The following is a 15,748-nucleotide window of genomic DNA, read 5'->3' as shown; positions in this document are numbered from 1 at the left end:
TCACTTAAGATGTTGTAAGACTGCAGAGATGGAGTTTGTCATACACCTGGAGCAGGTGTCATGAACAGCTTCATCTCTGTGTCTTGCAGCTCCACGATGAGAGGAAAACGGGCTCTGTTGCTGTGGTTCAGCAGCCAGGCTGGAACAGCAACCCCAACTCCCCAAACTACAGCTCCTGCAGCGACCCAGGAGGTCAGGCACAGCTCTGATGCGTTGTTAATAGCCCTTAACAAGACAACTTCTACTTGGAGAGGCAGGGGAAGGAGGGGGCCTGCTTGGATGAAGTGCTTTGTCCAGCAAAAGCCAGTGACAGGCAGTGACCTGAGGCAGAAGGAAAGGAAACTTGAAGTGAAACAGCTCCTACAGACAAGAGATAAGGAAACCTCTTCCTCATTACTGCTTCCAGGTTGCAAACAGGCCAAACTCCAAGCTTTGGAAAGAGAAGGCATGGAGTCAAACACCTGAGACATTACCCCTCCCTCTGCTCCAGTGTGACTAACACCTGGGGTTAGAGTGCAGCACACTCTGGCAGGGCAGCTGTTTCACCAGCAGCTTTCATCACAGGTTGAGGAGAAATTCTCCTTTCTTAGCAGACAACTCCCGAGGTTATTTGCAGTCAAGGAAAGTTTCAAATGCATTTCTGCTGCAGAGAAGACAGGGGGATAACAGACACTTTGCCAGGAAGTTATATGAGCCACCACCTGGAGGCCTGAGTCCTGATGGCCTCAATCCTTCCTAAAAGTTCCTTAGTATATAACCATCTTATGCCAGTGCTAAAATAATTTAACCCAGATGATTTACTAATGAATTTGCCAGAAGTCTTCTCTACCAAGGTACTTTTAGTGGACAAAGGGAAATCCATGTTCACACATTTAAGCAAAGAGAGAGAAGCCATACAGTTAGTACTCAAATCATCTGCCCTTGTTTGTCTTGCCCTCAGGAGCACAAATACAGTAAGTACAAGTTGTGACAATATTTTTTAAAGCCTCCTTCACTCTCTTTCTGGGAGGCAAGTTTCAGAAGAAGCACCAGCTGGAGCTGCCATGCAGATTACAACACATCTTGGAGTACATGTGTGTAACCACCTCCATTCTGTTCTGCTTCTGAACACAGCACTGTCCCCTCCCCGGTGCTTGTTGGCAGTACAGCTGCTTTGTACAGAAGGAACAAGTTTTAACTGAACTTTGCTGGTGTAGTCTGCAATTTTACCAGAAAGAACAGCCTGAGTGTGAGCCCCACCAGTCCAAACTTCCCACTGTGGCAGCACAAAGGCTCGTCTGAATGAGCCACTTTGTCACAGCAAGTGCCTAGTTCACCTTGGCAGAGAAATCCATCATGGTGAAAAAAGGAAAAGCTCTAATTTTAATGCAGTTCAAGTAAGGTTAAGTTTGTGCACTTTCAGACATTTTGAAAGACTTTTGTAGCAAATTTACTGGTTTTAGTGATGTCACATAAAAAGAGACTCAAAGCTAAGTGTACATTGGGTTCTGGCCTTTATGCTGAAGTTGCACATGATGAACAGCTCTAACTCTCTGGCACCATGACTTTCACCATCCCTTCCATAACAGTTTTCCCACTTTCTCTGACCTGACATGATACAGAAATGTGTGCAACAGAACCCTTCAGTCGTTTCACTTCTGCTGCAGCTGTGACTTCTTCACCAACATACAAAGGAGCTGGAAAACGAATCTCCTGGGAAAGAAATATACATCCTTGACCAGGCATTTTGGTGCCCAGAACTGCAGAAATAAGTCCATTGATCAAAACTCCATGGACAACAGTTCTCCCAAACCTGGACTTCTTTGCAAACTCTTCATTTAAATGCAAAGGATTTGTGTCACCTGTCAAATAAGAAAAAGTAACTACATCATTCTGTGTAAAAGCCTTGCTAAGTTCAGCTTTGTCTCCAACTTTTATGTGTAAGTTCTGAAACGCACGATGTCCAAGCAGTGAGTTGATAAACATTGGCTTTGTCAAGGCTCTTTGTTGGAAAATCCCTCCAGAAATTCCATGCCTGAAGGACCACAGCATTTCCAGAACTTCTCCTGCATGCAGCTGAACCAACAACTGCCTTCAGTCCAAGACTAATTCTCTACTGTTGCCAGATAACGCAAGTAGAAACGGAGATGTCTGGTTTGGGGAAAGAAAAAACAAACAAAACTGAACAACTAAAGCCTTTAAAAAACCCATCATCAAATGCTCTCAATGTTGAAAATACTTCAATTTTCTTTTCACATGATAGATTAAAAACTTAGAGTTATGCCTGAGTAGACTTTTGTCCAGCCATGGCTTCAGAAACAAAGAATTCTCAGAACTCATTTTATTAAGCAGCGTCCTCTGGAAATGCATGTTAAACAAGGTCACTTGACAGTAACCATTAGAAAGGCAGAAAGTGGAGTAGGGAAAATAAAACTTGGACCAAAATGTGGGTCATGAACAGAACTTGCCAGAAATTATTTTCTTGCAGATGTATTAATGACCTCAGGACTTGTCACTGGACTGAAACCATGCAGTTATGAGACAGCCACTATTGTCACATTGTACTCATTTTAAGATGAGAACTGCTCAAACACGGGCCCACAGACCTGCACTGGAAGGTACTTAATTCCCAAAGCAAGGCATTTTTGCATCTAGGCCATCTTTCTAGGAAAAGGCAGTAGGCTTAGGCAGCCTGCCAAGCTTAGAGCCAGAGCTGACACCTGGGGGAAGGCACCCAGCCCCACAGGGCTTTACCTGCAGCACGTGGAAGGCACATCTCCTGTTCTGGTAGAAGCCCAGCAAGGTTAGAGCACTCCACAGCTTGACAAGGCCACTAGATAAAAAGAAAACAAAATATATTAATAAAATTTGGGGGTTTCTGTTTTTTCCTGCAGCACAGACATCTCAAATAGAAAGTATGTTATGCGAAGTGTAACAAACCCTTAACAGTTTAACAGCAGGAAATTTCACTACAGAGTTCTAGCAGCAAAACTGCATCTTGAAAGATTACTGCAGTGGCTGCAGTCTCTTGTCTTTGACACAGACATTTGTACTGCAACCTCACGTTCACTTTACCAGAACCATTCTAGTTCTCAGTGTGCATTAAAGTCCATCCTTCACTCAAATCACCTGGAGTTGTCATCACCATTTAGAGTAACCGTTCTCATCTTTACTATAGAAAGAGATTTAAAGCCACTACCTCAGCCATGCTTACTTCTTGTCTTAAAACCATTAAAATCATTGTGGTTTAAAGGAGGAATAATGTACTGATGCACAAAGTTACCAAGACTCAGTGATTATCTTCTGCATGCTGTATGCAAATATCTGCAAGTTAGGCTTGATTCTTCACAGGTCATTCTTAGTTTAAGAGTTCTATTTTCTTATGAACAATACTTTCATGGCACAGACTGACTGCACATTACCTGCTAATGACTCTTAATATGGCTGACAGAGTTTTTTCCTCATATGTTAAGACATCAACAGGCAAAGCTGCTCCAACCTATGAAAACAAATGTTATTTAGTAAGTATCACTCTAAGTTCTTACCGAGGTTTATAGGCAACTGATTTCACCCCCAGCATGTTACATCATTAAAGGTGTTATAGTTATGGTCAAATCTCACACAAGTGTTTCAGCTACAACATCACTGGATTTTAAATAGCACCCTTCCTCTCAGAGTTCTTTAGAAACCACTTTTATTTCCACATTACAGCCAGAGAAACACAGACCAAGAGGTGACTTGATCTGCTTAAAGTCAGCCAGCAATAGAGTAAACAGAGCACAAACAATGATGTGGACTTTCCCATCCAAAAGCTGTTCCCTTCTCACAGTTCTCTTTTTAAAGCTTCTCTACAGCAAAAGCATCAATACCACAAATTCTAAAAACAATTCTCAAAGAACGGTTTGAGCTGGAAGGGACCTTAGAGTTCACCCAGCTCCAGCCCGGCTGCCATGCTCGGAGGTACCTTCCACTAGAGCAGGCTGCTCCAAGCCCGGTCCAACCTGACCCCGAGCGCTGCTCGGGATGGCTGCGGGCACCGAACTGAACCGCACAGCTTCAGTGGGAGCGAGTCGGGAGGGCTGGCTGGTAACCGGGTACCGGCGGGTCAAACCCGGCCCATCCACCCCGGCCCGCCTGCTCGGACACTGCCCCGCAGCCTGGGCTGTGCCAGGGGACAGCACCCCGCTCCCGCAAGGCTCTCCCGGCCCAGCCCGGAGCCGCCGGCCGCGGACAGGCCTCAGTCCCGGTGCCGGTCCCACCTCTCCGTGCAGCTCCCTCAGCGCGGTCACCACGAGCTGCTTGAACTGCGCGGCGTTCGGCCGGGCCCCGCCGTCGGGCAGCTCCCTGCGGGAAGGAGAGCACAGGGGTCAGGAGGGGCCAGGAGGGCTCTGAGGGGGGCTTGGGGGTCCCGACTCGGGGGTCCCGACTCAGGGATCCCAGTTCAGGGAGGTCCCGGCTCGGGGGGGTCCCGGGGGTGCCGCTCACAGGCGCACGCGCAGATAGTGATGCTCGGCCGCCCGCCGCAGCACGCGCCGCTCAAACGCGGCCGCCGCCATTCCCCGCCCCGCCGGGCCGCGCGCCGCTCGCCCGCCCCTTCTACGGCGGCCGCGCGGGGTCACTGTCGCCATGGCAACCGCGCGGCGCCTCCGGTGTCGCCGTGGCCCGGCCCACGGCGGAGCCGTGCCCGTGGCACCGAGCCCCGCGCCAGAACGCGCCGTGCGCGGCCCCCAGCGCAGCCCTGCGGGCGGAGGAGAGCCAGAGCAGTGTCTGAGGCTGAGACGAATCTCTGGGAAGCGGCGGGAACAGACCAAGCGCGGTACACAAGCCTTTAGCTTGGCGAAGGCAAACACGGAGAGGCGCGCCACAAACACACCGCTGCAGGCGGGCACAGAAAGGCGGCTGCGCTGGGCCGCCGAGCTAAGGGGCTGCTCCCCAGGCAGCTCCTGGTAAAGCTTACAAACACTGAGGAGACTCTGCTGCCCCAGCCTCAGGTTTGCAGGGACACACAGCTGAAAGGAATTGGAGAAGGTGGACAGAACGAGCCTGTCAGCCTGTCTTTGCATTCGCCAGGCAACAGTTGAGATTATAAAATAACACAGTTTTAGTATCTTGTACCTGCTCTAAAGATTGGCATGAAATGTATCCTTACCACAGAAACAGCAGATAGGATGGAAGTACGTTTGCTCTGCTGAAATAATTAAACATTATCCTCAAAAGAACTTCACAGAGTCGTCCTTCTTTTACCAGAAGGTTTATCCAGGAATTAGCATCAACCCCAGCAGGGTACCACTACAGAGCAGCCCAATGTACATCCAGCATGCCTGAGTCAAGGCCCAGCTCACAGGACACCTTTTGTCTGCACCTTCACACGGCTCAGTCTGTGCAAAGGTCCTCATTATTCCAGCAGAGCTTTCTCAAGCTTAGCACCACAATCTACCTGAGTTCTGCTCCAGGGCTGACCTTAAAATGGTACATAAACTGTACCAAACATACCAAACTCTGCCAAACATTCAGAAACAAAACTTCAGCAAAAGCAAATATAATTTCACATGTACCACAGTAATTTTCAGATTGTTAGTTAGGTTAAAGAAAAGGCAGTTTGCCACATAAAGTTCAGTAGCTGTAAGTGTAGGCTAACAAGATACCTTCAGGAATACCGTGTTTCTCCTGGGAACTGAGAACCAATTATTGTAGTGCTCAATAAATCAGTTCCACAATAATTTGGCAGACTTACATCAGAGAAGCCAGTTTTACTGGAACCAACACTACCTACAGAAGTTTGTATTACTTTTTAGATATTAGTAAAATTTCATCACCAAGCAGCAAAACTTGGAAGTCAGGTGATGTATAAAATCTCTTTCTGTTACTGCAGTGGGGCAGGTGCTGCAAGAGGAACTCACTCAGGCACTCCCAGTGCATCCAGGGAGCCGCTGGAAGGCTGGGGCTGTGTCAGCTGCAGCGAGTCAATAACGAGCACACACAGGACTGTACAGGAAGGCTGGACACAACAGGTCAGTTTTTTATTAACCAAAAGTGAAGCTGAACCCCAGAGTGGTTTAACTTGTTAAAACCATATGTTTATATGGCAGATATTTTTCTTTCATGTTCAACACTACAGTGCAAGAATCAAACTTCGCAGCTGTTCATCCTTTGAAAATCAAGTAGTAAAATGAATTAAGGGTCCCTCAATGAATCAATTTAAAAAAACCCATTTAACTCAAAAGAACAGATCAATTTAAAGAGCTGTCTTATTAAATTCTCCCAAGTGAAAGACCTTTAAAAGCACTTGGAGCCTTGAGGTAGTAACTTTATGCAGAATTTAATTCCCCTCCTGCCCCACAGAGGAAAATTAGTAGCACATTATTAGCTCCAGCCAGCTAAGCTGTGTTGAGTGTCTCCTGTGAGGTGACTTTCTCTTGCCTCTTGAAAGAGCAGTGTAGTGCTGCAGAGCACCAGGTGGAAATCCACAGGGAAGGCCTCTTGAAATAAAATTTATGGTTTGAAAAAAGTTGAAATGATCAGCAACGACTGTAACAACAAAAATTATCTGAAGTGAAAAAACCCAACGTGTATTTTGGCAAGACTAGTTTACAAATACAAGTCAAGAACAAGTCTGCTTTCAGCAAAAGAAAGAATGGAAGTGACATTCAAAGGGGTTTCAAGGTTTTTTTGCCCTCTGTGCAAAATTGCACTTAGTTTTCAAAGTTTTATTTTAAATTCTGCACTTTTGTTTCTAAGGGAGCACTTCCACACTTTTTTGTTCTTTTACATTGTTAAACCTGTGCTGTGACATTAGACAGAAATACCAAGTGCCAGGATATTTAATCACTGAAAGCTCCTCTCACTGACTTCACAACAATCACAAGCAGGGAATCACAAACAGGAGATGTCTCCCTCTAAGCCTCGAAAACATGATCCTCTGTGCCCACTTTGCTGCTGAGTTGTTTTATTAAAAACTAAATCTCTCTTCAGGGCCAATTTCAGAGACTCAGTGGCAGATTTACTCAACACTGAGTGGTAACAAAACACCTGGGCTTACTCTCATTGCAACAACTGCAATGAACAGAGTGCAAAGGAACGAGCTGAGATACAGGGATGGGGCAGATGGTCACAAACAGGTGCTGTGCTTGCTCCCTGGACTCAGTATCAGCACTTGCACATCACCCACTTTTGCTCAATGCTGGTGCTCTAACCAGATTCCTGGCAATATTGAGTATCTTACTAAAGAAGCTTTCTTTCCACCACCTTCATGCTCCAAAACTGTACAAACAGGTTGGTTAAACCAGACCAAACTAATCAGGCACATTGCACATTATAGCTCTTAAATGGATGAGCCTTCTTAGCAGCTCATTCCCTTTCAGCTCAAAGCCAGCTCCAGCTGCCTCTCTACACCACAGAATGAAGCTGCACAGACCCTGGGTGCAGGATGACACTGCCCAGTTTGCCATTGCTCCAGGGAGCCCAGAGAAACGTAAAACTTCAAAAGCTTCTTCTTGTTCACATGGGATCCCAACATTTTGATTTTATATTCTTTTCTTTAACTTTCAGAAGCCATCAAATTCTGCCTTTGAGGCAGAAATATCTCAAGAATCTGACATCAGCCTTGCCTGGGTTTTGGTTAAGCTTTGGAACAACTGCCAGTGTTTGCCTGTGCTGAGGTTACAGCCCTGTCCTGCACAGAACCAAAGGCATTACAGAATCCATCTGTAAGGCAGCCCAACCTGCCAGGCTCCTCTGGATAAAGGAGAGGACATTCTGCCTGGAAGCAGCAAAGGCCAGCTGGTGATTATTCACAGCAAGTTTCTCTTTAGCTCACATGACAGTTTAGGCAGCACAGAAATTCAGGCTGGTTTAGAGACCAGTTCCTGTTTGGTTCACAGGACAGTCATGAGCTGGCTTCAGAAACTCTCTTTGTCATGGAGCCCAAAGTATCTTAAAAGTTTTATCTGCTATCACTGCAAGGAGCTGATGAGTTGTTTTTTTTTTTCTTTTTTTTCTTTTTTTTTTTTTTGTTGGTTTGGTTTGGGTTTTGTTTGGTTTTTTAAATTCTGTGATGATAACAATCATTTTTGTCTTTGGTGTTAAACCTTGGAAGCATGAGTGAAGAGTACCTGCTGCTTCTTTGGCTGTAACTTATGCCAAAGAAACAGCCCAGGAAAGCAAGTGAAATTCACTGTTCTAAAATACATGCAGTTAGAACAGCCACTAGACATCACGACCAGAACTTTAATAATATGGAAACACCAAGTTCAGTGGTGTCCATTACAAATCATTTGCATTATATAAAAATATGACTGCAATTACAGTAACTGGACAACAGTCATTCAAATTTATCAACTTTCCATCTTACTCATATTGCAGGAAATGGGAGGAGCTCATCCACTATGGGGAAAAAACTGTCCAGAAATCAACTTAAGAGTTGCTGCTAAGCATCTCATGCCTTAGAGAAATGTCCACTGTGATAACTAAAAGCAGGAATTCAAGATTAGCATCCTTCCATTCTTGCTTACATGGCCATGAATAAAAAGAGCAAGTTCTGTTACACTAGTATTCACTATTAAAATTTTATAACCCCATAAAACACCAATATGCTTTGCATGAGCTGTGGAAGAATGCAAACTCAAAGGGTCACTAGATTTATTACCTCCAAGTTCAGTGTCTTAATATATATAGTCTGTTTGAACACCATAAAAATGTCCTTCTCGTGGTCTGATTCTTATTTAGATAATACCCTGATAAAATCTCAGCCATATGCCAATTAAGGTCCTTAAAGCTATAGAAACAGAATCTACCTAATAAATGCTGCAAATTTAACAGGTATTTTAGATAAACATCATTAGCTTAGTTATCACCTAAACCAAAAAGACTCCTCAAACACACCAACTGCGTAGTTAGCAAAGACATTTGCTTTACAAAGTCAAATGTTGCCAACTTTTGAAAAGTTTAGCAAATCAACGTGGTATTTGGAAGCATTCAAGTGTCTAATGAAGTTAAAATACTGTGAAATGTTAGGACTAGGGGAAGCTCCTGTAAACAAGTACAGAAGTAGTCTTCATTTAAATTACAAAACATTCACCTCCTTAAAAAGCTTTAAAACTGACCCAGTCAACTGCACCCTGGGAAATGTAGCAGTATAAAGGATCTCTGTAAGCAAGAGAAGGTCATATATTGTTATCTCACCACCATAAAATGTACTCAGTGTCAGGAACAAGGAGCAAATTTGGGGAGATGACAATTATGACACTTTCAGGCCATTTGATCTGAACCACTGCACTTTGTTGGACAGCATAGAGTAAACCAATTTTCTTTGCTGCTCAGAAAACACTTAAAATACGTTTTCTGCATCTGGTTGCTAAGCAGACTCTCCCATGTCCCCAGCTCAGTTTACTTGGTTTAAAGAGTTCTCTATATTTATTACCTGCTTGCTTTCAGCAGGTGGACCAAAACTTCAGTGCCATCTTATTCATTGGCTCCATTGATACTTTAACTTCAAACCCAGATGCTACAATTAAAAGCAAATTTGACATTGTGTAAGGAAAGCAATCAGCCCATAAAAGGCTTGTATTCCACAGGCTGCCTCTGCAGAACAAGCAACCTCCCACTAGAGAATGTGAAGGGACAATTTACCCCAACAGTGACACCCAGAAGGAAGGAGGCTCCTATGTCTTGCACACTTTGGGTTTCGTATCAGGCACTTGAACTGTTGGACAGACGCCATTCTGAACCAAGTAAGTGAACATAGGGTTAGAATCATCTTTAATCTAGTTCTAATAATGAAGTATCAGCAGCAAAGTGGAGGCAGGGAGGAGTGAGCAATCCATCTGTGCTGAGACTTGTTTATGGTTTCTAAAATGCCCAAGAAAACAGCAGCAGTAACTGTTCCGTAGTGTCCGTTGTCCTTGTGAGTTGTGTTGCTGATAGGAGGCTTTTCTGTGTCTTGAACTAAGAAGGCATTGAGGTACCCTGTGCCTAATTCCCTGGATCCATCAGGTCCATGCTAGAGCCAAACATTGCCACCAGTTGCTCCTCGTAATGTGTTATATTCCTCTTCATAATGTCCATGCAGGGTCCAAGCAACCTCTCAAATGCTTGCACATCCATGACTGTAATGGAACAGAGATGAAAACAAGACTGTTTGTCAAAAAGGACACCAAATACCAATCTGCTTTTTGAACTCAGAACACAGACCTTCAGTTCAACCCACTTAGGGCTGACACTTCAAAAGAAACCACAGAAACAGAAATCATGTTTCTGATTCCTCTCTGCACTGTTATTTGGTGAAACAACTAATGAAATACAAACCTGATCTCAAGGATAAACACAGAAGGCAAATACACCCCATAGTGGTATTAAAAGATGACCCGAAGACTGTGTGATAAACAAGTACAGGCCACACACACAGAAAACAGAAAATCAGCCATGAGGAAGCAGCAGTGCTTCTCCAGCTTCCACCTGGAGCTCCCCTCCAGCCCATGCTCCCAGCTTCTGGAATCTGACTGCCAGTTACCAAAAGGTTGCTGGGTTTTGAATGGCTGCTCACTCATGCATGGTCCATGAGACAAGCAAAGAACAGAAAAGGATGACTAGACACACAGACCACCTGCTTACCTAAACATTTGACCTCCCCAACAGCATAGGCAGAGGCTGCTCTGGGTTTGTTGGTAACAAGTGCAAGCTCTCCAAAGTACTGCCCTCTGTGACACCGGGCAATCTCCACCTCTTGATTGGCTTCTTTACTCGTCATGGTCTGTCAAACAGTGCAGTTGCATTATTTGCACACAGCTCTGTCCCTGTACAAGCCCACAGTTAATAATCCCAGACACTTTACACCTGTGAAAGCTCCTTGGTTTCAGGCCTTCAAACTAGCAGCTCCCAAGTCATGGTAGAACAACTCAACACCAGGTTCAACTGGAAGTAAGAAAAATGTGTGCCAGCCCACAAGTTTTGATACAGGCAGGTATCTACTGCTACAGCTTTGGGAACTGCTGCTGTGTAGCCTAACACAGGCTTTATCATGCACCACATGCTGCTCCCCTGGCTGCTTCAGACTGTACAGAGACCCATGCAAATGCCAACACCTAGTGTGTCACTGAAGATAACAGGCCCCACGCTTTGTAATGTGCAATCTTCTACAATCATGGAAGAAAAGTTTCACCTCCACCTTTAAGGCCAGGGAAAGTGTATCAGCATGGGAAGGGATGGGATGGGTTGAGCTGCAGGCTCTCTCAGTCTCTGACATGTCAGGTTAGTTTGCAGAGCAGCAGACAGAAGCTAAAGACCTTGGCACTTTAGTAAAATGACTTCTGACTGCTTCAGAACAGGTATGGGATTTTACAACCTACATCACACGAATAACGATGATCAACATCATAAAATAATAGATTAAAATAACTCAGGGTGGGCTTTTTCACATCTCTTGTATTAATCAGTCAAATCACAGATTGATTAATACAAAGCCTAATCACTCAATTTGAACTCACCTTGCTTTTAATCAAGATTTTTACTTCTCCAGATTCTACAATGTAAAAACAGTCTGCTTTGTCACCCTGTGAAGAAGAAAAGCTAAAATAAATTCTTTTTTACTTGATTGTGAAAGTATGTATAAATGGTATACATGTATTCACTTTGACCTAGGCCCTCTGCTAGAATTGACAAACACTCAGATTCTTAACATTTAAAGGTGACTGGTTGGGTAATGCAGCAGAGGAGCCCACAGGGAAGGAAATATTAGTGCACATCATTCAGTAAGGGGGTAGGAGGAAAGGAAAACACAAAGGAGATTGATGATATATAGCAAAATCACTTAAATGAAAATCTTCTGATCCCAATGGAAACAGGCAATAGCTAGTGAAACTAAGCAGAACCTAGAATTTTCAGAAGCAAATTTTAATTAAACAGGGATTTTATTTAACAGTGACTGTTTCTTTCAGTACGAAGAAGGTGACATTAAACTCTGCATGGCCCTGCTTGAGCAGAGGGGCTGGACAAGGTGACTTCCAGGGGTCCCTTCCAACCTCAACTGTTCTGTCATTCTGTGAGAGGTTCTAGAACATTTTTCACATCTCTCTCAACCTCATCATGTTTAAAATCTTCAAGTGATCCCAGTTTACAACTGCTCTGGAGAGCTCCACCAGCACTTTATAATTTTAATTTTATCTGTGACAGGAAGGACATTTCCTCTCTTTGCCCCTGTGGGCCTGGCATAGGGCTGGAAATCAGAGTGGAGGTCTGCAACGTGCCTCCTGCTACAAACCAAAAGCAAAGGGACTAAAGGCTTCAGGGAGACAAAGGCTGGAAAAGGAACTGATAAGGGAATGGGAGCAGCTCACCAGAAAAACCTGAAACAAAGTGAGGAGAGAAAGAAAACTGACATTAAGTCAAGTGGTAAGGAGATAAATGTGAGGGGAAGGATGGAGAGAAATGGTTGTAACTTGAGTATGAAACAAGGCTGGGAGAAGATGATGCAAGATTTAAACATGGAATTACAGAAGAAATTAGGCCTTTAGCTAAGCTTCCTGGGGATGGTCATAAGCCATCCAGTGCAAACATTTCATTCACCACTGCCAACCATCACAGCACGAAATAATGTTCTATGCTAACTGCTGAAAGAGTAACTGCTCAAAGAGTCTTTTATTTTTTTAAAGAATGGAAACAAAGTGAGTTTGTTATGAGACACCCTCATAACGCTACTAACAATTTTCAAGTGCTTTAAAGCTTACTGCCCTTAACTGAAGGGTCACATTCCAGAAAGGTAATTAAAATTTTAAATTACTCACAAGGGAAAAGAGGTTCCTGGTATTGATGCAACTGCTTTAATGTCAGAGTTATCATATCTTTTCCAAGCACAGAATTTCATCATCTCTTAGCACTGTACTACCATCACCCAGACCTATCCAAACTATTAATCCTCTTTTTAAGGATAATTACATCCTTGCCCTTAATTCAGTTATTAAAAAAGAATTAAACCAACTATGTAATTGGATCACTGATGGTATGAATTCCTCGTTTTGATTCTGATTTATAAGCTCTGATTTTGCTGAGAATTCAGTTTTCTCAGGGTCTTAAGCAAAAGGGGTTTCAACTTTAAAAATTGAGGGTATTTTTGGAGTGAAGTAATTTGACAGTTATCACCAAACTTGCTTCCTATAGTCAGTTATGTGACATTCAAGATAATTATGACCAATTATTCAAGACACTATCAAGGAATCATATTCTGTCTATACAACAAGAACAACACTGCAACCAAAAACCTGCACTTTCAGGTAAGCCCTTCTTGCATTAACTTCTACTTGAACTGGAGCACTTTTACAACACAGCAACCCACAGCTAAATTTGATGCAAAAGTCCAGTGTCTGTAACAGTGTTACAAAAAGTTATTTCTATCACAGTCAAAAAAAAAAAAAATCCAACAGCTACAGCTTGAGTTCATCCAGCCTCATGTTCTACCACCCTGCCTTGATCTACTGAAATCAGACAAAACATTCCCCAGTCACTAAAGGACTCAACTGAAACCAGACCACTGAAATACCTCAGGAAATCACAAGAAAAAACAATGGTTTCAATTAACCCTGACAGTTTCTTAGAGCTAGTGACTCCCTGTTTAATCTGGCCATAGGGGCCTAGGAAAACTCTACATGGGGCATTTCATGGTAAACTGCACAGACATTTAATTTCAGCTTCTGAAGGCACACTCATCTTGAATCCTTGCAAAGACTACTTAAAAAAACATAGATGAGAGAAGAAATACCAAGAAGCTAAAGTAATGAAATCAATTTGCAGCAAAATACATACTGTCCATTCCCCAAACATTCAAGAAGTGGTCAAATAAATTTGAAATATTAAAAGAATAAATGCCAAGTTGGTCCAAGTAATAGAACTCTGCAAGTCAATTCCAAACAGAAAAAACAGAAGCACAGAAAGGAGAATGATAAAGAGAACTATAGATTTCAAGTACCTGAGAAATGATACGTTCCCCATCTTGATACACCTTCTCTCCTATAACATCCACTATCTTCATTCGCTCTGATGCCTGCAACAAAGAGGAAAATTAAAAACAATAATCAGTTATAGTTTATCTCTATGAACTCTCCTGAATCTCTACAACCCCTCCTGAAATGAACAGACATTTACTAGACATTCAAATACACAATTTATAAATATAGCCCCAAAATGACATTGTCATAGTACTGCAACACAGGTGTTAGATTACCATAATCAACAGGGAAATAAAATTGTCTAGTGTCCCATCCCTGTGCTTCTCTGACTCAAAAAATATCTGATTTGGTTGGTTTAGAGCAAAGGGGAGGGGGGGAAAATCACTTTCTTTAAGATTCAGTTGAAATTTGAAGAAAACACTCAGAAAAAATGTTATAAACTTCCTAAGAACAAACTCTAATGAGAAATACCAGCAAAACATTTAAAAATATTTTAACCACTATGTACTTAAACATGTGTGTGGGAGGAATTGTGTCCAAGAACTCATTCCTAGAGTGAAGAGGAAGGTGACATGACCAGGACAAGGGTTGTGCACTGGGAGCAAGGGCAGGAGGCAGCGCCTGCCATGCCAGGAAACATGACTGACTGAGTCTTCACAAACAGGAAGGGAGAAATGAGTTCTCTCCAGTGTTTCCCACCACCCAAATATATTTAGAACCCCACAAAACAATTTTGTTGCTTCAGAGCAGCACAAAAAAAAATCATACCAAGAAAGGAAGAAAATCCTAACAGTTAAAATTCAGCAGATGATTCAGTTGCAATCAATCCATTCATTCCCCAAGTGCACCTTCATCTTGCCTATCTTTGAGAAATCAAATTTTGGTGCATGCATGATTCAACTGCAATGTGTCATGCAAAAAGCCATCCAGTGCTAATGAGTTATTTTGCTGTATCTTTAAATATTTGAGTCATTTTTGTGCTCAAAAAAAGTCACATTGATGGAACCAGTTTAAGCCAGGCACTGAGAGAGAAGGTGTTGGAATTTATCCCTTCCACAGCTACAATGTATGTCCAAAATAACACACAGTAGAGGCTGCTGTTCACACCTAATGATATTTGCAATTTTGTAATCTTCTCCCAAGGGGATTAAGAGCTCAAATACTAAAGATTAATGCTGGAAAGCATTTTTTAATAAGGAAAGTTAAATTATGGTTTAAGGCAGAAACAGACTAATGCAAAAGCAGGTTGGTCAGTTCCAAAAGCCCTCTGACAATACAGGGTGAATCAATGGAAGAGACAATTTCCACATTGTTCCTAAATTCAGGCACCACACACCCTAACAGGACAGTGTGACTGCATTCCCAAGTCACAGTGCTTCCCTTTAGCAGTTTAACTCCTGAATATAAAGTTAAGCTTAAAGCAAGACTTTACAGCCCCCACCTTTGTATCAAATTTAAAACCATTCCTGGCTGATAAAGGCCAAATTCCCAGTATCCTTACTTCAATAGCACACCCTCACAGGCAACCACAGCCCTGATTACCAAACTGCATTTTGATACCTATTCCCTGAAATACATATTTTTGGTCTGTGGGGGTTTTTTTTTGTGTAAAGAACTTTTTAAAAATCAGACTGAGATAAAAATCAGCAAATCGCTATTGTGAATAAAGGATCTGGGAAAAAAACCCTAAAACTATTTCAGCAATGCTAATTAATTTGTGTAGTGTATGTGATACCAAAGCAGTATTTTGTTCTAGGCAAAAACAACAGATTTCTGATATAGATAGCAGGAACACTGACTGGAGCTGCTGCTAATGCAAGAATTTGATGCAGATG

General features: G+C 42.9%; 3 protein-coding genes across 3 annotated transcripts in view; all 3 read right to left on the bottom strand.

Moving 5' to 3' along the window:
* Nucleotides 1-903: 903 nt before the first annotated feature.
* Nucleotides 904-2,031, bottom strand: HTD2 (hydroxyacyl-thioester dehydratase type 2). The gene has a single exon (XM_054640162.2). The coding sequence runs from the start codon at nucleotides 2,029-2,031 to the stop codon at nucleotides 1,525-1,527; it is 507 nt and encodes a 168-aa protein (XP_054496137.2). The 3' UTR covers nucleotides 904-1,524.
* Nucleotides 1,871-4,866, bottom strand: RPP14 (ribonuclease P/MRP subunit p14). Its single transcript, XM_054640164.2, has 5 exons — nucleotides 4,465-4,866; nucleotides 4,239-4,323; nucleotides 3,402-3,478; nucleotides 2,734-2,812; nucleotides 1,871-2,130 (listed from the first exon to the last, which is right to left on the bottom strand). The coding sequence occupies exons 1-5, from the start codon at nucleotides 4,605-4,607 to the stop codon at nucleotides 2,074-2,076; spliced, it is 441 nt and encodes a 146-aa protein (XP_054496139.2). The 5' UTR covers nucleotides 4,608-4,866; the 3' UTR covers nucleotides 1,871-2,073.
* Nucleotides 4,867-5,967: 1,101 nt separating this feature from the next.
* The window catches only part of PRKAR2A (protein kinase cAMP-dependent type II regulatory subunit alpha), a 59,972-nt gene continuing 50,191 nt past the window's right edge, over nucleotides 5,968-15,748 (bottom strand). Inside the window, exons 8-11 of the mRNA XM_054640209.2 lie at nucleotides 13,934-14,008; nucleotides 11,460-11,525; nucleotides 10,588-10,726; nucleotides 5,968-10,082 (exon numbers count right to left, since the gene is read on the bottom strand). Coding sequence (XP_054496184.1) covers nucleotides 9,949-10,082; nucleotides 10,588-10,726; nucleotides 11,460-11,525; nucleotides 13,934-14,008 — 414 coding nt within the window. The 3' untranslated portion in view covers nucleotides 5,968-9,948. The remainder of the gene's footprint in view (nucleotides 10,083-10,587; nucleotides 10,727-11,459; nucleotides 11,526-13,933; nucleotides 14,009-15,748) is intronic.

The sequence above is a fragment of the Agelaius phoeniceus genome, chromosome 11 (genome assembly GCF_051311805.1).
Source record: "Agelaius phoeniceus isolate bAgePho1 chromosome 11, bAgePho1.hap1, whole genome shotgun sequence".
In the NCBI taxonomy this organism is placed as follows: domain Eukaryota; kingdom Metazoa; phylum Chordata; class Aves; order Passeriformes; family Icteridae; genus Agelaius; species Agelaius phoeniceus.
Note: the sequence above shows the minus strand (reverse complement) of the source record. Positions and strands in the feature narration are given on the sequence as shown.

What these genes read in the sequence shown, in the direction of transcription:
- HTD2 (XM_054640162.2), bottom strand. Translation starts at nt 2,031, where the DNA reads ATGCTGTGGTCCTTCAGGCATGGAATTTCTGGAGGGATTTTCCAACAA.
- RPP14 (XM_054640164.2), bottom strand. Translation starts at nt 4,607, where the DNA reads ATGGCGACAGTGACCCCGCGCGGCCGCCGTAGAAGGGGCGGGCGAGCG. An exon ending in ATATTAAGAGTCATTAGCAG is followed by an intron (nt 2,813 to 3,401) that starts GTAATGTGCAGT and finishes CTTTTTATCTAG; the next exon opens with TGGCCTTGTCAAGCTGTGGA. An exon ending in GTGCCTTCCACGTGCTGCAG is followed by an intron (nt 2,131 to 2,733) that starts GTAAAGCCCTGT and finishes TCCCCAAACCAG; the next exon opens with ACATCTCCGTTTCTACTTGC.